At 54.5% G+C, this 21,148-nt stretch overlaps 3 protein-coding genes across 3 annotated transcripts; all 3 read left to right on the forward strand.

Annotated features, from left to right (window-relative positions):
* Window positions 1-2,800: 2,800 nt before the first annotated feature.
* On the forward strand, window positions 2,801-6,226 carry J4E87_000843 (uncharacterized protein; the record flags this gene model as incomplete). The annotated part of the gene is made up of 1 exon (XM_049372495.1): window positions 2,801-6,226. One exon carries the CDS (start codon window positions 2,801-2,803, stop codon window positions 6,224-6,226), a length of 3,426 nt encoding a protein of 1,141 aa, XP_049237153.1.
* A 2,121-nt stretch (window positions 6,227-8,347) lies between these two features.
* On the forward strand, window positions 8,348-10,771 carry J4E87_000844 (uncharacterized protein; the record flags this gene model as incomplete). Its single annotated transcript, XM_049372496.1, has 4 exons — window positions 8,348-8,774; window positions 8,828-9,465; window positions 9,513-9,634; window positions 9,688-10,771. 4 exons carry the CDS (start codon window positions 8,348-8,350, stop codon window positions 10,769-10,771), a joined length of 2,271 nt encoding a protein of 756 aa, XP_049237154.1.
* A 3,391-nt stretch (window positions 10,772-14,162) lies between these two features.
* Window positions 14,163-15,199, forward strand: J4E87_000845 (uncharacterized protein; the record flags this gene model as incomplete). Its single annotated transcript, XM_049372497.1, has 2 exons — window positions 14,163-14,469; window positions 14,520-15,199. The coding sequence occupies 2 exons, from the start codon at window positions 14,163-14,165 to the stop codon at window positions 15,197-15,199; spliced, it is 987 nt and encodes a 328-aa protein (XP_049237155.1).
* Between the last annotated feature and the right edge of the window lie 5,949 nt (window positions 15,200-21,148).

Here is a 21,148-nt window from a genome sequence, read left to right on the forward strand (position 1 = left end):
GCAGGACGTTGATGGCAATCTGACAGGTTACCTTTTTTTCATTGATGCGACGGGCTTGTCTCGTCGGTTGAGGAAGAAAACTCTGATGGTTTGGTTGGGTGGGATGGCGGCGTTGAGGCGGAGGAAGCTGCGTGTTGCATCGCGTCGCGCTTTCCGGCCCATCGACGGCGTTGATGAGGAAAGCACAAGAGCTCAGAGCGATGCGTGCTACACTTAATGTCACTATGATCGACCGTCTATTAAGCGCTCCTAAGTCTACTGTAGTTAAATGATAAACTGCATGGCTTGCCAGTGTTCGCGCACAGCGAGGCGGCGCCTGTGGCCTATGTTCGCGTGCGACACAGTTGCCCTGTCAATGCATCGCTAGATATTCGGTGACGGGATGCACGAGACTCTCAGCCCGAAAAACAGAACAATGATCACCTGCTTGACCCGAAAGCGCGATGTATGTTCAATGGATCCAGTGCATGACTGGTCCTCCCTATTTCATGTCGCATCGTCCTTCGCTACCTTGTCTTTAAAGCTACAAACCCGGGCTATCCTGCACACCTCGATGTTACGTCCAGCGCATCGCGTGAGCTTGAACTCTAGTCATCAAATTTCTGTTGACTGATGGATAGGAGAAGCATCTCGAAATGTGTGGGGTTCCAATAGTGGCTATTGAAAGCTGTTATGGAATCAGAGGTGTCGTGAATAATGGTAGTAAACCCTGCTCACTCTGGGAACTACCTAGGTAGTTGTCGCGTCAAGTTTTTCAATGGGACACCAGAATGTGTTTCCGGTTGATGGGTTTGTAGGACGGACTATGTTAATCTTAGAGACCATGGAAGAGAGAAGAGACAGCAGTTGATTTTCCAGTGAAGACATATAATCTTCCTTAGTACCAATCCTACCCAAACTTTTCCTTTCGTGACAACAACGCCCAACGCCAACATGAACTCCTGCATCTGCATTGAGACGCATAACATTTTTCTCTTTCTCGTGAACTTAGGTCTCAGTCTCATACTGCCGCTGATATCGCTTTTAATTTCCTCCTACGTACTTCTCGGGCTTTGGCGGCATTCTCCTGTAGCTTGCGTTTGGTAACACGTTTTACCTGCCAATGAGCGCCTCGAACATTGCGAGATGATGTAGTGAGTGCGCTTGTCTCGCCTACTGGGGAAGGAGTGTTGCTGCGTGAAGCCGAAATCGCCGTCGTAGTAGGAGAGTTCGTGGAGTGGCTCTCCGCGGTTGAAGAAGATGTGCGTTCGATGGATGGCCTAACATCATCTTCAACGCTGTTGTCGGCGCCACTCCCATTTGCGTTGTTGTCGCCGTTTCCACGAAACAAATCACGGTCTGGAAAGGAAGCCTCGAACTCGTCGCTCGATAGCAAGCCAACAGATCCTGGGGGCGATGAACTCTTTTCCCTCTCCATAGCGTTGCGAATTAGTACTTCCTGGCGGAGACTTGACTGCGCTCTCCTTGATTGACGGAATAGTGAAGGATATGTAGGCCTCATGGGTAATTTGAGAGCCGATTTTGCTGGAGCAGTGTTGTCGTCTGGACTGCTTGTTGCGACGTCATGTGTCGAAAGGATATATTCCCGAGCGCGTTTCAACGTATGCTGCTCTGCCATCAGACCAGCGATCGCGACGTCGAGACCGTCGATCCTTGCGTCCAGGCCAGCTAGCACGGCTTGCGGTTCGATATAGTGAGTTTTGTTCTGCTTCTGTTGCTGACCCATCTCATGGAGCTTGAGAATGAATGGGATTTTAAACGCCTCTTTCGTTGACAACCCGGTAAATGAACATGAAGAGTTGATGCAACTGATCAGGTGTGTGATGAGTAGTGGGGCTCAATCACATCGGGGGTCGTTGTGATCGTGAGTGAAAGCGGGAATGGAAGTAGACCGATCGAGAAGATGCCACGAGTCAGAGCTATGCAAGCAAGTGAGTGCCCGAGATGGAAGAAGTGAGAGGATGCTGTAGGAGACTAGAGAGCAAATACAAGAACGATGTTGCCACTAAAGAGCTATTCCAGTAGTCTTGGGTCGTTTCCGGATGCTCAATACCTATCGAGGGTATGTAGTTGGCAGGTCACACTTGAAGAAAAGCCTCCAGGTTGAGATGATATACTACTACGCAAGCAAATGAAGCTAGAGTAGTGTTGACGACACGCACATGTGAATCATGAAGGGAATTCGCGCCTTTATTCCCACCTCCACGCGCTTGAGTAGGCCGTCTATCGTAATGCTGGAGAACATCCTGCAACGAACCGGCTTTGGGATTACTGTACGATTGATGCGGCTGTTGTAGGATCGTGAGACAAGGTGCTAGTGCTGTGACAGTAGTCATGGTCTCAATCCAATCCGGAATACGCGAACCTCGCACGGGACGAGAGGAGTGAGCGGGGAGTGGGGAGGACCGCTGGGTATCAGTGAACCGGGGTGGGAGATAGCCTAGCCCGGGTTTGGCTAGTCAGGGACCAGAAACGTCTCTCGCGCAGCGCGACACGTCAATTTTTTGGAGTTATCGACAAAGTTCGCGACAGCAAAAGGCTATCACGACGCCAATGCTCGAATCCAGCCCTGGGTATGCCATCTTCAGCGATCTGAGGAGAAGGATGGGTACTTCCTCTTCTCAGCCCGTTCCTTCCCCAAAACGCGAGGCCGCGACGGTAGCTTCCCCCGCCACGGCGCGCAGGTCCCACTTTAGTGAGTAGACGGCCTCGACGCGTTTTAATGGGCACTTTTTCGCTCATCAACCTCCGCCTTCCCGCCCAGAGCCACGACTGACGCATTGGAGTGGCAGACCCAGACATGGATGACGTCGCCGCGTCAGAGCAGCTCATGAGCGAAAAGGGCACGCGCATCGGCGCCGCCGGCTCCATTGGCACCCTCTCCCAGGTCGACGGCAGCCAGGACGCCTCTCCTCTCATCCAGAAGAAGCGAAAGCGAAACAGCGCACTCGGTCTGACGAAGAAGAGTGTCGCGACTTCTCCAGGTAAAGGCATGCTAGCCCAGAACGACGTTCCAGCGTCATCTCCTTTTCCCTTTCCCGCGACGCAACCGGAGCCCGAATCGCCTGCTGCCGATGCCTTCACCCACTCGACCGCAGTCGAGGTACCCGACTCTCAAATTCCCGGGCGACCCGCGCAACCGACTGCTTCCTCGCCCATGTCCAGCCACGTCATTCCGTCCAGCGCAACCAAAGGCAAACGCACATACAAGCAGAGCAAGCAGTCGAAGCGCGATCGGGCTATCAGCGACGCCATGCACGACGCAGACATGAACCAGGACGGAGACACGACCATGATCGCAGATGCGACAGCCTCACCCTCGCATACGGCATCGAAACACAAGCGCGCTCAAGAAGCCGACGCGCCGGAGTCGAACGACGCACATACACGCAAACCTGCTGCAAGGGACGCTGACGGAACACCCTCATCGGCTAAGCGGCGGAAGATTGGTACGCCCAAGTCGCTGACTACACTTCGAGACCTTATTGGAGGCGGGGAAGACGAGGACGCCGAGCAACCACGGACCGTCCAGAAGTCGAAACTAAAACGAATCAAGAAGCCGCAAACCCCCATCGCGAAATCCAGAAACCTCTACGAGATCCCCGACGACGATCCGCGTCCCACGAACGGAGAGCCAAGCAACGCGCAGACAGCTACGCCTAAGCCGCGTCTCAGTTTGAAGAAAACAAAAAAGAACAAGGATATGATCGACAACCAGCCTACTCCGGTTCGCACGCCTGCTCAGCCGTCGGGCGAAGAGGAAGACGAGGACAGCATCATGCGAGAGCCCGTCTCCAGTGATGAGGCAGACGTTGCTCCCCCGTCCGGTGATGATCACAGCGATTTCAAAGAGAAGAAGAAGACAAAGAAGAGGCGGTCGTCTGCGAGGAAAGCAAAACCAAAGCGGGAGAGCGGCAGATACAGCTTTACCTGGAAAGATCCTCCAGCTGGTACCGCGGCAGAAAGAGCATTGAACGTCGAGCATGACCTACAACACCCCCCAGATCTACGAAGCTCCGGCGACTTCACCGCAGACGAGGAAGAGCTCATCCGTCGAGCTATCGTAGACTACCAGCAGAGGAAAGGCCTGGATGTGTCCGAACTTGTCGACATCATACAATGGAATCCAACTGACCCCAGCTTCAACACTGGGGATGGAACTATATCATCCAAGAACGAGTGGTCGCCTCAGGACGTCGAGGACGCGCGTGAAAGCGCGGAATTCTGGGACGACATCAAGCACCTCCGCACAGAACGCTCGCACGACAGATTGAGAAGACATATTCGCCAAACCTACCATCAGTTCAAGAGGGGAGTATGGACAGAGGAGGAAGACAAACGTCTGAAGCAGTTCTACGGGATGCACCCCAACAAGTGGAAGGTCATTTCAGTAGGCATGGGGGATCGCTCCATGCACGACTGTCAAAACAGGTGGCGCGACTACTTGCAATATGGTGATAAGCTCAAGTCTTCGCGCTGGGATGAAGAAGAGGAGGACCTTTTCATCCGCGCCGTCACAACGGTCGCCCAACGAGACGAAGACCACCGCGCCGAAGAAGGGTTACCACCAGTGGAAGAATACACGATCAAAGACATCAACTGGCAGCAGGTCAGCCGTGAGATGGACAACACCCGAAGCCGGATCCAGGTCGTGCAAAAGTGGCGGAATCTGCAGAAGCGCGAATCTCCGCCAGAGATTGAGGTCGAACGCAAGCCGAGGAAGGAGAAGCCTGCTGCTTCTAAATCTGCGATTCCCGAGCCTACTCCCAAGAAGCGCGGACGGCCAAAGGGAGAGGCTGGCGCAACACCCAAACCCAATCCTCGCTCTGCCAAGTCACAGGACGTCATCGACAACTCGGATGATGAAGAAGCCCAGGCCTTGCCGCCGCCCAAGAAAGCCAAGCGGCTAAGGAAGAGCGAAGGCTCGGAGGTGAAGAAGCCCAAGAAGTTCCGCACGGCAGAGACCGACGAGATTGTTGACAACACCGACGAAGAAGGACAAGCCAGCAAGGAAGCGGACAGCCCACCGAAGAAGAAGAAACGCAGAAAGTCAAAGAAGAGCGACGACATTGAAGCTGATGATGACGACAAATCCCGCTCGACCAAGACACGGGATGTCATTGAGAACTCAGATGAGGAGATGGTTGACGCCGATCAGCAACCGAAGGTCTCGCCGCCGAAGAAGAAGCGTGGACGGCCACGGAAGAGCGAGGGGACTGAAGCCAACGAGGATCAAACGCCCCGCCTGACTGAGGCGGGAGATGTCGTTGCGAACTCGGATGAGGTTGCTGATGTTGACGAGCAACCCAAAACCTCGCCGCCGTCCCAGAAGCGTGGACGCCCCCGGAAGAGCGATACACTGGAAGCAAACGAACCGGAGAAGCGTCCCGAGCCTGAAGTCTCTGAGGAGTCAGTAGCAGATCTGGAGCTTGCCAATGACGATCAGTCAGAGCACGCAGAGGGCGACGACAAGGTCGTGGAGGAAACCCAGCCAGTTGTGCAGGAAACCCAAATAGATCCAGCTCTGATCGATCCAGCCCTGATAGATCCAGCTCTGGACTCGAACCGTACCCAATCACCGACAACTGGTGATGACGCCGAGCAGGAGATGGAGGATCCATCCGATGAAGAGGAACCATTCAGCACCGCACCGATCATCTCCCCAGAGCAACCACAAGGAGACGGCAACGACGAAGTACAAGAGCAGAATGAGAACTCAATTGAGGACGACGACCCAATCGAAGACGACGAAGATCAACGCAGCGTTGCGTCGAGCAGCTCATCGCAACACTCGGATGACGACCAGTCCGAGCAAGATAGTAAAGTGTCAGCACCAACGGAGAACGATGAGCTTCCCGGTGAGGAGGTCCAGCCAGCTGTCACTTCGACCGACTCAGAGGGCCCGAAGCTGACCATATCCACTGGCGACAAGATGCAATGGGGCGACAAGTACGATCTGATCGCGAGCCTGCAAAACCATCGTGATGACCGTGAAGAAGACGGAGACTTCAATTGGGACAAGATCGCAGAAGAAGTGGCAGAAGAGCGCAAGTACATCTGGACACCGCAAGTACTGCAGAGTGCGCTGGACCAGCTGATTCAGCTTCTTCGCGACAACTGCAAAGAAGTGGATGAAGATGATTTGGACGGGACCGTGGATGACATTATGGATTTCATCTCCAGTGAGCATGGGGAGCAAATTGATGAGTACTACGACCTTTCATAGGAAATGAATTGACAACGTTGCTGGGTTGCGTCGCCATCAAGCGCTTCAAGCGACAGTAGTGCATTGGACTTACTTGGAGTAACGCATTTGTCGCGTGTACATAGTATATAAAAACATATACACCATCGCGTAGTGCAGCATAGCATAACATCTAGCGTTCCATCCATCCATATGTACCTCGTATCCTCCTCCATCGTGACCTCTCTCACAAGTGGCTAAACGGAGCCAACAAAGCCACTAAGCCCCTCCGCCACATCGCGCTCGGGTGCCAACCGAAATCTCACATCCACATCTTTTGCCCCCATTGTTACCCTTACCCACACGAAATCTACTTCGCGTGCGTAGCGCATCGCGCATAGCGTATTCTAGTCATTCAGCGTTCATGGATATGCCTAGCGAGCATCGAACAACGCAAGGCGAAGTAAACGTTGTGTCGATACATCCGGCGTTTACGGAGCCGCACAGCCACGCTCAACGCCTCAACACAGTTACATTACACGGTGAGGCACGGTAAACAACACAACACATTCCACAATCGGGGGTACAGGTGCAGCGCAAAACCCAAAATAGAATTACACAAGAAGGGTTTCAAGGGTCACGAAACGTGGATCCACAGCCGCATGCAGGTGTAGAAAGGACGAGGCTGTGGATGGTGGACGTGGACACAAAGGCTAACGCACGCTGCACGAGCTATTGAAATCTCCGGGACCCATACGGCGTAAGGTAGAGAGACTAAATCGTGTTAGAGAGCTTAGAGGGTCCGAGTACGATGGAATGTGTGGGAGGGTGCTGGGATAGACGCGGTCTGCGGATGTGAGTGGGTGGTGTGATCTACTGGGTTGGGTTGGCGGTGGGCGCGGGGCAAACTTCGTCCGTGGTGAAGATGCGATGGATGTCTGGCCACCACGAAGATGTTCAAGGGAAAGGAAAGTACATCGTGGAGTGCATACACAAACCCCCTCGAAAACATCACAACACAAGCCCGACATGGTGACACCTCCAGCCTCGTGCAGGCTGACAAGCACGTAAGCACGCCCTCCAAGGGAAAAATCCGACAACTTACTAGCGAGGCGCTGCAGATGTGTCGGATTTTTCCCTTGGAGGGCGTGTAAGGGCAGTTCCCTGTTCGAGTCTCCACCTGTCTTGGCTTATGTCAGGTGGTCCCTGCCACTCCCAAAGGCGGCCGGGGCTTGCAACGTTGCGAGGCCAATGGCGCGATTTCTGATCATTCCCCTAACCGGCACCCTCCATGACGTTGGCTTGTCTATCCGCGGCCAGTCAACGGCTTTGGCGCGAAGGCGAGGCGACGAAACGGACAGGATGGCCTCGCTTTCAGCGCTCCGAGGTAGGGTCGGCTGGCTGCTGGCGGAGGCGGATGGAGGATTAGGGTTCGTACTGCTGCACTCCACATTTGGGTGCCCGTATTTCCCCCCCTTCTATCTTACTGTACCCAGTGTAATCCTTCACTCCATCGCCGCTGTGTCTGTTATTGTCGTTGTTCTAGCCGTTGCGTTACTCTCGGTTGCGCGTCCCTCGTTTTGCATCTGCATCCGCATCGCCCGCTCGCTTCTGCTGCAGTGACATCCATTCGCTCCACCTAGCTGATTGTCATTCCGGCTGTTTGTGCCACGCTCAAATCAGCGTCCTTCGCAGCCTACGCCTCCTCGCCAGGGCCCTTGCCACCCGCTCACCCTCGAACGTGCATCCTGCGTACCGGCACATATAGTATCCGGCTGTTAACCCGTCTCTCCCTCGTCGCTCGTCGAATAGAACCGGGTCAAGGGTGTCGACCTTGTTCCTGAACTGCGACGTCATTTTGACCATTTACCCGCTGGCTTCCTTCCACCTGACGAGACCCGAGGAACCCTTTGCGAACACGACTCGTTTACGTTTGACGGCCCTTTTTTTACCCCACGACGTGCACGCGACCAGCTGGGCGCACGTGTTTGGTAGCGATAATAAGCAATGGAGCAAGTCCGACCACAACCCGCGACGAGGCCCGAGGGTCGCCGCATGTCGATATTCACGGAGGTGGGATTGGTGGATGAGAATAAGATGATGGAGGAGAGGAGTCCGGTGCCGACACATGGAGAAAGTTTGAGGAGGTTAAGGCCCGCGAAGATGCTGAGGTTTAGGAGCCGGAACGATATCTTCAGCGCCGACGGAGAGAGGTTGGCTGACGATGAAGACGATTGGGAATCGGTTTGCGACGAGGACGAGGCGAACGAGAACGTGTCGCGTATGACCACCACATCGCAATCCTTTCTTCCGACGAAGCTGTATCGATTCGGCCTCCTCAGTGTCCTACTGGCATTGATGCTACCGATCATCCAACTCAATCCCCTCAAACACGTCGGCGTACGGGGTGGCGCGATCCCGGCGAACTTGATCCAGGCCAATGCCGAACGCTCGATGCTCGTCAGACGAGAAGACAGTCCGACCGATGCGTGTAGACGGTGGAGCGGACAGAGCGCCATCGTCAACGGAACACTGTACATGTACGGATTCCGCAGGACTACCGATGGCCAACAGAAGGAGGATACATGGAGTACGTTACAAGAGGCAGCGCAATCCTGCGCATTCAATGCTAACATGATACAGACAACGACTTCCTCACCCTCGATCTCACCGAATCCTGGCAAGTCGCCTCTCCCGCTCTGACCGGTCTCCCCAAGCCCACAGGCCCACCAGCTGTTTCGCTCGGTCAGCTCTGGGCATCGCACGATTCGCTATGGCTCTACGGTGGCCAATTCTCCGACAGCCCGCAGGCCGACCCTTCAAACAACTCAGTCTGGGAATACAATATTGGAGGCAAGCAATGGATCGAACATGCCGACCCGAAGACCTCAGCTGGTGGAGAAGAGGCAGAAGACGCTGGACAGTCTGTACAACGTGTCGCCGAAGGTGCTGGTCTTACTGTTCCTACGCTGGGAAGGGGCTTCTACTTCGCTGGCCATTTGGATTTCCTCACGACGGAAGGCTGGAGCATTCAGACTCCGCGGTTGTACCTGAAGAGCTTGCTGGAGTTTACGTTCCCCGGTCAGAGCAACAATGCTGTGGAGTCGCTAGGAGATGGCATGACAGCTGGATCGGACGGTGTCTGGCGAAACATCACGTATGGCGGATTACAAGACACCTCGTCTTTCCCTGAGCGCGCGGATAGTTCACTCGTCTACGTCCCTGGATTTGGAAAAGAAGGTCTCTTGATTGGGTTGACCGGTGGTGACAATGCTACTTTCGTAAGTTGACTGCTAAGGCTGTGATAGCGGATGCTAACAGAACGCAGACGCAGATGAACACCATCGACGTTTACGACATTGAGACATCGACATGGTACAAGCAGAGTACTTCTGGCAAGACGCCGAAGTACCGAGTCAACCCTTGTACAGTTGTAGGAGCTGCTGCAGAGTGAGTACACCCTACTTTCATTACCACTCGCAATCCTTGCTAATAATGTCCAGCGGCTCATCTTACAACATCTACATGTTCGCCGGTCAAGATCTCAATGACCCTGGCAAGCTTGACACCCAAACGCAGCGCGACGACATGTGGATCCTTTCCGTTCCCTCATTCTCCTGGATCGAAGTTGAACAAGGCACCGACAAGGCCAGCATACCTCCCCCACGTGCCGGCCATCTATGCCAAGTTTGGGACCACCAGATGATCGTCCTAGGAGGCTACAACACCGACCTGGGCTGCGACGCGCCCGGCATCTACGTCTTCAACATGAGCAGCCTAGGCTGGAGCGACCAATTCACCGCCGTAACAGGCAAAAACGCGCTCCAAGGCTACAACTCCAAAGACAAAGGCAGCACCGGCAACCCCCTCGCCCAACAAATCAACCAACGCGGTTTCGGCGTCGAAGCCGGCATCGAAGGCTCCTACGGCTACGCCGTCCCCGAAGCCGTGCAAAGCGTAATCGGCGGCGCAGCAACCGGCGGCGCCACCCTCACCGCCCCCGTCCAAACACCCACCCAAGGCCCCCTCGCAACCGGTAAACCCCAGACCTACACCATGACGGGTCCCGACGGCGCAACCATAACCAACGTCGTCAACGGAAACCCACAGGGTGCCTCATCCGGCGACAGCGGCCCCAACATCGCCGCCATCGTCGCCGGCGTCATCGCAGGCGTCTTCTTCATCATCGCCGCCTACTTCGCCTTCTGCGCCTGGATCTACCGCCGCCAAGTCCAGATCTGGAAGTCGCACGCTGCTGCCGTACAAACACGTGCGAATGCGGAGAAACAGGGTACTTTTACTAGTAGCTCGGGTAAGAACAGCAGTGAGCGGCCGCCGGGTACGCTGGGCGGTAGTAGCCATGGGGGTGTTGCGGCGGGTAGCTTTGATATTACGAGGAGGGGCAGTGTGGATCCTATGCCTACGACGGCGTATGGCGGGCCTGGGGAGGGGGATAGATGGGGGAGGCGGAATAGTGAGGGGAGTGTTGTGGATGGGTTGTTGGATGGCCAAGAGCCGAGCTTTTGGGGGGCGAGGGGTGTGCTGTTGAATCCGAGGAGGAGTTTGAGGGTTATTAATAGGGATTGAGATTGACGTCTCACTACGGTAGACGTAGAGATGTCTGGCTGCGGTTTTCTTTTCTTTCGATTTTTACGATTCCCCCAACTAACAATATCTAAAGTAAACAATTGGATGTATAATGATGGGATATGGCAGAGATACATGGCTGATTGGGATAGTAATAATGACATAGGGTAATGATCTACTTCATACAAAACATCTCTTCTTCAGCCCTCCCTCCACCAGAGCAGAGTAAAGAAGCCAACGAAAAGAAAAGAACCCGCACACCCACACACGTCGAGGATCCCACCGCTCTGGGTGGGTGGGGAGGTGGAGGGGAGGTGGTGGAGGTCTCGATCACTCGCTGTCTCTCCTTCTCCCTCGAAAAGGAGAAGGAGACATGAACCTTGGAAGTACCACCCCTTCTTCAACCCCCCAGCCAAGCCAAGCCAAGGAAGCCAACGAAAAGAACCCACACACCCACACACGTCGAGGATCCCACCACCTCCCCTCCGCCTCCCCTCCACCTCCCCTCCACCTCCCCCACCCACCCAGTCTGCATGCAGACCAGTATACCTACCTGACAGACCTCGCCGGAGGTTTTCGACCCGACAAAACCCTCTATCCTGCGACCATTGAATACATTAGCTAGAGACAGAATGTCATAGCTAACGGCGTAGATGGGGCTGCGGTGGGCACTCGGTAGGCTGATTCCGAGATTACCTTGATAGGGGTGGGGCTTTCCTTGACGGGGGCGGTTGGGGGAGCGCGTGGGATCCTCAACGTGTGTGGGTGTGTGGGTTCTTTTTCGTTGGCTGCTTTTACTCTGGTTTACTACTGGAGAGGGGGCTGAAGAAGGGGAGGGAGAATGCTTGGGGTTGTTGGGGGGTTGGTAAGTGTTGAAGTTGATGTCAATGGCGTATTACTATCTGTCGTTGGCATTCCATTGTAAGATTCGCGAAGGATAATACGTGCATTGCATTGCTAATCATTTGGTATTGCTGAACGCTTGGTATATATTCGAATCTATTCTCGATGTAGAAATTATCACTCTTTACCACGCAATCCTCCACGGTCATTCTCGTCAGCGTGGTTCAACAGTCTCAATTTTTGTCGCAATACTATCTGTTCCCTTCATCTCACCGTCCCTTCTTCAGTTCCCCAGACTCGCCAAGGTAACCAACGAAAAGAACCCATATATCCACCACACACGTTGGGGGTCCCACCACTCCCCCAACCGCTCCCGTTAGGAAGCCCCCCCTCGAAATCAGACTCCCACGCGCCCGTCTGACAGACGATCTGCATCACCGTTGGAAAGCTACGCCGGCCGGTCGTAAGCTTTCCTGGTGACACGTGATAATCTGTCGGATCAAACGCGTATGGAGTTCCGTCTCGAGGGACTGGTCTGTTGCAGACGCCAGTTTGATGAGGGGAAGAGAAGGGAAGGGTGCGAGGGGAGGGAGGAATATATAGGGGAGAGTAGAGGAGGGGGGAAGGGGGATGTGGATTGTGGGGCTGTTGCCTGGTGTGTTTACAGTGAAGGCAGTGGCGGGAGGCGGTGGTGCCTGGTGTATGTACAGTGAAGGTGGCGGTGTAAAGGCGCTGGGATGTTGGGATAGTGAAGGGTTGGAAGCAGCTTTTGACTGGATTTGTCTTACCTTCTGAGTACATGCGCATATCAGCCTACTTGTCGAGAACCCACACCCCCACGGTGACACCATCTCTTCTTCAGCCCTCCAGACAAGCCGAGTCAAAGCCAACGAAAAGACATACATACGTCGAGGGTCCCACCGCTCCCCCAACCGCCCCCGTTAAGAAGCCCCAACCTCGAGAGGGGTCTCATTCCAGCCTTCTTGTCTTGACACCTTTGACCACGCGGTGCCATGTGGTAGGGTGTCTCAACAAGCGGGCTGAAACGAGACCCCTCTCGAGGTTACTGGTCTGATACAGACCCCTTCGACCTGGGCGCCCAGGTAAAACAATTCTCTCTTTGGAGAATGACATCCGTGATGACCCTTCTCTGGGGGCCATCATGTTCGGTGTAATTCCTCTCTGGGAATCATCACGGACTGCGGCATTCCACTATGGGAAGCTCTATGATGTTAGCAACTGGTTGTCTTTCTCGGAGGTCGGGAAGGAAAAAGGAAAGAGAGAGAATATACCTCGCACTCCTGTCGGCAGCCCCACCTCTCTGCCAACCAGCCCGGTCAAGAGCGTCCCTATAATATCTTTCCTATCGTGTACATCCGTTTTGGCTTCTTACGGGTTTGACATAACGCTGGCACACACCCCCTCTGTGCTTCTCTGGTCTCGTGCCGGAATCTCTTCTCTTCTCTTCGACATCGGACCGCGTATGCAATGACTCCTCTTTGGGTAGTCTTCATACACCTGTGTCATGTCAGCTCTCCGTCCTAAATGTCTCGAAGAACAGGTAGAAAGGTGGAAAGGGAAACAAGCCATACCTCACCCCCAGTGTTGAACAGCCCCACCGCTCTGCCAACCGGCTCGTTCAAGAGCCTCCCGCTACGAACCCTTCCTTCCGTGTAAGCCCTTTGGGCGACCCACGGTCCAGGTTGTAGCGCTGGTGTGATGCACACTCCAGAGATGTGTGTTGATGATGGTAGTTGATGTGGATGGAAGAGAATTGCAAGTGAGGTAGTATGTCATATATAGACGAGAAAGTTTGCTTAGAAGAAGGATCTCGTGCGCTTGACTGTCGGGCGGGTGATGAAGATTATGATTGTTACGTGTTTTCCTGCTCTCTTTGATGTCAGGCGCGAGTGTGATGGGAGAATCGACTAGACATGTTGAGAGAAGACTGGAAAGTGAAAGTTTGGTATAGCGAGACTGATGCTACGCGCAGATATCTCGGGAATCGACGAGAGTAGCAAGGTGCGTGCCAGACGATGCTAGCATCGCGGGTCTACTGGTTGCGATGGTGCATGTCTCGCGCCGTTCGACCGGAGGATCAAGCTTTCTGTATGTGAAGCCACATCACTCCTTCCACGATTATAAGACTCCATCCATTCGCTTCCATCTCTTTGGCGAACCAAACAACATCTCCTTGATGAACTTGGCACTTCACACCCCTCACATGACGTTCTTCAGTCAATGGCTTCCACACGAGGTGCGCGGTTGTTCGGCGCCGATCAGCCTCGGCATATGGACAGCCGAACGCTGGACCGACGTAGGCCCAGCACCAGCTCTCCGGAGCACTGGAGCTTGCACATGCGAAACCCAAATCCGCTCTCGCCCACATCAGCCACGCATTTTCTCTCTTCATCGCATTGTGGGAGCAGTCGCGTAGGTGTGCTCTTTCTTCAGACGGCTTCTTTGGTCTTCATACCTTACTCGACTACGTCTATCGGGATTACACGCGCGCCTGTCCATCCCACGCAACCCCACTACAGCTCCCACCATGTCAAACACGGCGGATTCGGTCATTGAGAAGCTGCCCAACACGGCGGAGCTAAAGGAAGATGTCAAGGCGGCATCTAAATCTTCGCTGCAGTCGCTGCGGGCGCTGTTAGCGGGAGGTGTGGGCGGAGTGTTTGCTGTCGTAGTCGGCCATCCCTTTGATCTGGTCAAGGTGCGCATGCAGACGGCAGAGAAGGGCGTCTACAGCGGGGCTATGGACGTCGTGCGGAAAACTATCGCGAAGGAAGGGCTGGCTAGGGGGCTGTATGCAGGTGTTTCTGCGCCGCTTGTTGGTGTAACACCCATGTGTGAGTACAGGAGGACCAGTATATGAATAACCAAGGCTGACATTCGACAGTCGCGGTGTCCTTCTGGGGCTATGATCTCGGCAAACAACTCGTATCCAGCGTATCCAAGGTCGAGAACAACCAGTTCAGCGTCGCACAGGTCTCCGCCGCCGGTTTCTTCAGCGCCATCCCCATGACCATCATCACCGCACCCTTCGAGCGCGTAAAGGTGCTGCTGCAGATTCAGGGACAAAAGAACCTGGCGCCTGGTGAGAAGCCAAAATACGCTGGTGGCATGGATGTGGTGAAGCAGCTATATAAGGAAGGCGGCATCAAGTCAGTATACCGCGGCTCGGCCATGACACTGGCGCGTGACGGCCCTGGATCAGCCCTCTACTTCGCAACATACGAGACCGTCAAGCGCAGTCTCACGCCAAAAGACCCCGTCACCGGTCAGCCGGGGTCGCTGAGTATGGGCGCCGTCATGGTTGCGGGTGGTGCTGCCGGTATCGCCATGTGGATACCCGTCTTCCCAGTCGACACCATCAAGTCGCGGTTGCAAAGTGCCGAAGGCCGACCAACAATCAGCGGAACCATCAAGGGCATCCACGCGAGCGGTGGTCTCAAGGCTTTCTTCCCTGGTATTGGCCCAGCCATGGCACGAGCAGTGCCTGCCAACGCAGCCACCTTTGCCGGTGTAGAGCTTGCGCAAAAGGCAATGACGAAGATGTTCGACCGCGACGGCGAGTAAGGGACTCGCCAAAGTCCTCATACGATTTTCGGATTCGCTTTTCTTTCATACTCCATGTCCATCTCATGTTGATCACGAACGATTTGGTGGCATTGCATATGGCGTTGTTAGTTTTCGCCTCCGCGCTTAGATATAGAGCAAGGGGCTTTCTGGGCGAACTCCACCCTTCGTCCCACTCGCCAATAGATACTGTTCTCACATACCCATATTTCCTCTGTCCAAAGTACCGGTTTTGGGCGGCCATGCGGTCTGTGCAAGCCAGGGCCCATCGGAATGCGGTTGCATCCGCAGTCCACTCTTCCCGCCCAACCAAAAGCCGGCCAAGATGACAAAAGCCTTGCGCTCGCTACCGCTGTCATGGACCTGGTAAAGCGCCGGATGTAGACATGCAGTACCAGGTGCATACCGCCTTTGTTTGCTATACAATCCTCCGCTAGTCGCCACCACCCCCCGCGCCAATATGCCTTGCTTCGCCTTTGTCCTCGTCTATATCTCCCGTATTCGTACTGTATGTGTTTCAGGGATTATCGTGTCGATACTATTAAGAGGTGGACGGGATGTCCTGATGACGTGCGGAGATTAGCGAACCTCGGTGATGAATCGAGGTGTTGAGAGATATGACAATGGAGACTGCGCGAACCCGGACACCATCGATCTCGAGATCTGTTGCGCCAAAGTTCTCGCCTCTTAACCAGCACCCCGTGTCTTCTACCGCTGAATCAGACAAGGCTCATCCCATCTTCCTCGAGCACCCCTTCGAAAGACTGTCTCCTACCTTGGCAGCATATCCACGCGTTGTCGAAGCTTTACAAAAGAGACGAATATCAGTTTATCCAGACGTCAGCGAAACGATGCAGAAAGCGCTAGGTCACCGTGCCGACTTCTTCGACGACTTCTCTTCCGAATCAGAATGGGAAGACAGGATGAGCAAAACGATACAGAGTCCGATTACAAGCGAAGGGCCGGGTCTGAGAGACATTCCGTACGATATCCACGCCGACACTGAGAATGCGCAGCGCGGAAGGAACAGGCAACGCAGCACCATCACCTCGCTGCCCAGACTCGCAGATCTTGCAGATGTCTCTGGTTCTGGAACTGATGATAGCGGAACCGGCGATGAGCGAGCTTCTGGTCGAGGAACGAATCACGCACGAAAGATGTCTCTGACACGTCTGAACAAGGACAATGTGCGATTGGTGGACAATAGGTCTATCAGATCCAGTATCGACTCACCGAGGCATTCGTTACGCAGCAACATGTCTTTGCCCAACTCTCCGCTCATGGCGTCGGTCAATTCAGCACCATTCTCTACATCAGGACCTCTAGAAGATACGCTCACCGCCCTACCGCAAAGCCCGACGTTCCGCAGAGAGCACAGAAGGACCGCGTCCTCAAACAGCACATCAGACAGCGTACTCGCAGACTCCATCATTAACGCCCACGTCATGACCATGCGCGCTCTCGAAGCTTTGAGTTCAGACCCGCGGAGTATAGACCCTCGGGTCAGTAGCGACACGGCAAACGCAGCAGGTCGCACATACCTGCACTCCGCCTCCACAACCTCCTGGCCCAAATCCACCTCTTTCTCCGCAAACCGACACGTCACGCTGTCCCCTCTATCAACCGGCGAAGACCAAGACGACAGAGCCAGCCGCCACCGCACCGCACAAATCTACTCCCCCGTCATCAAACCACCCAGCCCCTTCTCCGTCCCCAATACCGCAGCCACCAACACAGGTCATGACCTCCTCATCCCGAAGCCTAGCTATATCCCGCAAAAACATGCCAGTATCCTAGACTCCCATCTCTCGGCCCTCAACTTCTCGCTTTCGAACCGCACGACGGAGGATTACACGAGGCTGAACTCGTGCTGTACGAGTGCGTTCCCGTTTGGAGATGAGCCGAAGAGCCCGTATGATGATCGCAAGGGAAAGGAGGTTCTGGGGCTTATGACGGGGAATGCAAATGGGGAGGGACATGATATGAGGAGTCGGAGGGAGAGGAATGAGAGTGCGCAGGGGGTTGTGAGGGGTAGTGCTGAGGAGAGGGAACGGGGAGGTGGAGGTGAGAGGAGAGGGGGGAGTGTGGAGGAGGGTGGTGTTGTTGTGATGGTTGGGTTGAGGAGGTGGACGTGGGGTATGGGGAGGGGAAGGTGTGCGTGCGCGTGTGGTAACGCGGATGAAGAGCAAGCTGGGCTTTCGCCAGGAAGAGAAGAGAAGTTTGCCAGAGTTGTCATTCCAACGTACGCCTCGTCTTGGACGCCGAAACACAGCTATACCAAGAGCAGCATCAGCAATTGCAACAGCGAAAAGAGAATGGATCACAGCCCTAAGATGAGAAGGAAAGAGCGCTCCGCCGACTTCGACGACGAAGCTTTTGCTTTGGCGCTTAGGGCTGCGAATCGCGAGTTGGCGGGTAATTGGTTTCGGAGGACGTTCAGTGCGAGGACGCTGAGTGGGATACATGTTGAAAGAAGAAGTATATGGGATCAGGGTAATGGCAACGGCAACGGCAACGGCAACGGTAACACCAAAGACGACCAAGATATCCATCCTGCACTTCGCTCGAGCCAGAACAGACACCCTGCAACTCCTTCCGAGGGTGACCTACTGGTTTTATACAAAACCCCCCAAACTGGACGAAAGAACTATACTTGGATATCTTGGGCCCGACGCAACCCACAACAACCCCCAACGCTCCACCTCACATACACCCTCTCCCGCCCGCGAGTCCTCGTCGTCATGGGCATCCTCCTGCTCATCAGCCTCCTCGCCGCCGCAGCATGGATTCTAGTTGGTGCCGGCGAGGGGAAATTGACACGGAAGGAGTTTAGCCAAAGGGTGGGGAGTGGGATGGCGATTGCGGGGTTTGTGCTTGCGGTTGAGGCGTGGGTGTGCGGGGCGTGGGTTGCTTTTTCTTGAGAGGAGGGGAGGGAGGGAGGAAGGGGGGAGAGGGATATGGGAGGGGGTGGGATGGAAGGGAGGAAAGTATGCTGGAGAATTTGGGAGATTGAGTATTAGAAATTTAAACGCGTGAGTTCGGTACCGGGGATTACAAAAAGTATGATGTCTTGGAACTACCGAGATATTATGTATCGATGGGGTATCTTTAGGTATCTTTAGGTCCCCTATGCTTCTTCCCCTGCGTCCACTTCGCAATACTCACAGACTTGTCACCACCCTTCTCCTCCTCACCCCTCTTGACCGGCTGCCCAGCACAACTATCCGCACAGATCCTAATAAAGGTAGTAGCGGGATCCGAGATGAACCCATTGATCGTGCTATACAGAATGCAGTTCGTGGACTTGAACGCAAACGCTGAGCAATTGTTCAACGCATCACATCGTTGACGGCAGACGTCTGCGTCAGGGATCCCGCCAATGGAGAGGATGACTTGGGAGCCGGCGGCGGGGATGTTCCCACAGCGGACAAAGTAGTTGTCTTTGCATTGGGAGTTGTTGGCGGAGCAGGCGTTGGAAAGTGGAGTGGTGAATTGTGGGCAGTTGGGGTATTTGACACAGGATACTGTTGGTGCGGCGGGGACGCAGACGGAGGGAGTCGGAGTTGGGGTCGTGGTGGAAGTGGATGTGGATGTCGCCAATGTGGTAGGCGGTGCGGTGGTTGCTCCTGCGCTAGTGCCACAATCGCGGTTGTAGTATGTGAGACCAGATCCTGGCCTAGGGTCGACGTTCGTGGCGGTGATGGGTATCCGGGCTAGATAGCATATCTTTGAGTAGATGATGAAGCTACCGCATTCACTCTCTGCGCGACAGTTTGCTAGACAGTCCTCGGTGGTTGTGAATGGCGAGGCTCTTATGACCTCGAGGTTGATGTTGTCGATCCCTTCCACGCCACAGAGTTCAGCGGCAGTCGGAGAAGGAGAGGGCGTTGGCGACGTTGTGGATGTTGCTAGTGTTGAAGGCAGCGTGGTTGTTACCGGGGCGCTGATCCCGCACTCGCGGTTGTAGAATGTCAGAGGGGATCCTGGCCCAAGGTCGACGTTTGCACTGGTGATGGGCGACTCATTTAGATAGCACCCGCTCTCAGAGATGATTACACTGCCGCATCTACTCTCAGCCCGGCAGTTGGCTAGGCAATCCTCGATAGTTGTGAAAGGGCTGCTTGTGAAGGTGGACGGTTGTTCTTTAATGTAACCTTTTGTGCCGCAGAACTCCGTTGTAGATGGGGAGGGTGTGGGTGTTGACGTGATCGTGGAGGCTGCTGTCGCGGGAGTTACGGAGATTTCGGAGGACGAGCTGGATGAAAGTAACGTTGAGGATTCGTCGGTTGATGACGAGCTTGAGACGGTGCTGGTGGTCGTTTCGCTGGTCGACCCAGAATTTAGGGAGGAGCTAGAGGACGTAGCAGTGCTGGAGATGGAAGTCGACGAGCTTGAGGTAGTGCCGGTGGTCGATATGCTGGAGGAAGTGGAAAGCAGAACAGGAGTAGAGGACGAAGCGCTGCTGGAGCTGGAGGAACTGGAAGTCGAAGAGCTGATTTTTGACAAGCGGACAGAAGACGAAACAGTATCGCACTTTCCGAATCCAGCCTGACAGCCCGTTCCGCAGTATGCGCTTCCGCTACCACAGTACGAGTACTGCGAGCAACAGTCGCCATACTTCCCACCTGAGCAGGTCATTCCCACCGGCGAGGCTCCATACGAGTTTCCACAGCGGGCGTTGGTTGTGACCTTGACCTTTACGGGAGTAGACGATGGTGCTGTCGATGAAGCTGTCCGAGTCGAGGTAGAAGTACTGCCGCGGCTAGATGTTGTCGAAGTACGCGCTGGTGCGACGACGCCGTTGCAAGTACCGAATGATGACTGACATCCAGTTCCGCAATAATCCTTCGTCTTTCCACTGCACAAAACATTAGTCAATGACCTGTGAAACCGAAGCTAGGTGCCATACCAGTAGCCGTATTGCGAGCAGCAATCACCCCACTTTGAACCTTTGCAGGTCATGCCTCCTGGCAAGGCATTGTGCGCGTTTCCGCAGCGCGCATTCGTTGATACTTTGCCAGCGGCAAGCGTTACCGCTGCTGAGAGGGATAGGAGAAGTGTCCAGCGCATGATGAGTGTAATGAAATATTAAGAATTATGCTGTATTAGAAGGAGAGAGATGTTGACAAAGAGCGAGGGAATGACTGTTGGTGAGGTGCTCGTAGAGAGTGAGACGAGTAACACAACAAAAGTTGGGTATCGTACAGGTAAAGACCGATCCTTTTAGTTAGCGGGTATGTGCTCACAACATAGCAATAATAATCTAGGACGAGGAGCCGAAGTGGCTTGCCCGCGTACCTGCATGAGGTTCACGATAGCCTCACGCAGGCGTTTCCGACAAGCCACAAGCACACCTGGGCACGCATCGGGTTGGCTTCTCAGGTAAACATCGACTAGGCAGTCGCAAACATCAGCCCATAAACAGAAACTAAAAGAGGTCGGGAAGAAAAGGAAGTTGCGCGCGATGAAGTTAGTGATGGTGAGCCAGTAGCGCAGCGGGTGATTGGCGCGACCCCTGGGAAGCACGTGTGGACGCGTTCTGGACGCAAGCCACAAACCTTGGAAGGCACGAGGCTGCACCACGACTCACGATACTCTGCGCGATCGGCCGCCCCGGGTGCGGAGGCGTCTCGGAGATTTAAGTGAACAGCGCCAGGGCTTAAAGGCTTAAAAGAATGCATGGTCTGCGTTATCATCTCCTGAAGACACATTTGTATTGCCATCTCTACTTTACTCTCAAAGACGTCTCAGCCCTCCACAATAACCGGAGATCACGAATACGTTGCCGTGTTGATGGACTACTCATGGAAATGTCACAGAAGAGTCTTTAAAGTGGCGATGCAAAAATTTGATTTCTCAAATTTCTGCATCACCACTTAAAGACTCAGCCTTCCAAATCCCCACTCCTTCCTCCGCAGTCCGAAACCCAACACCCAACACGGTAGGCAG

This window comes from Alternaria ethzedia, assembly GCF_023757985.1.
Source record: "Alternaria ethzedia strain BMP 0044 chromosome Unknown scaffold_2, whole genome shotgun sequence".
Lineage (NCBI taxonomy): Eukaryota > Fungi > Ascomycota > Dothideomycetes > Pleosporales > Pleosporaceae > Alternaria > Alternaria ethzedia.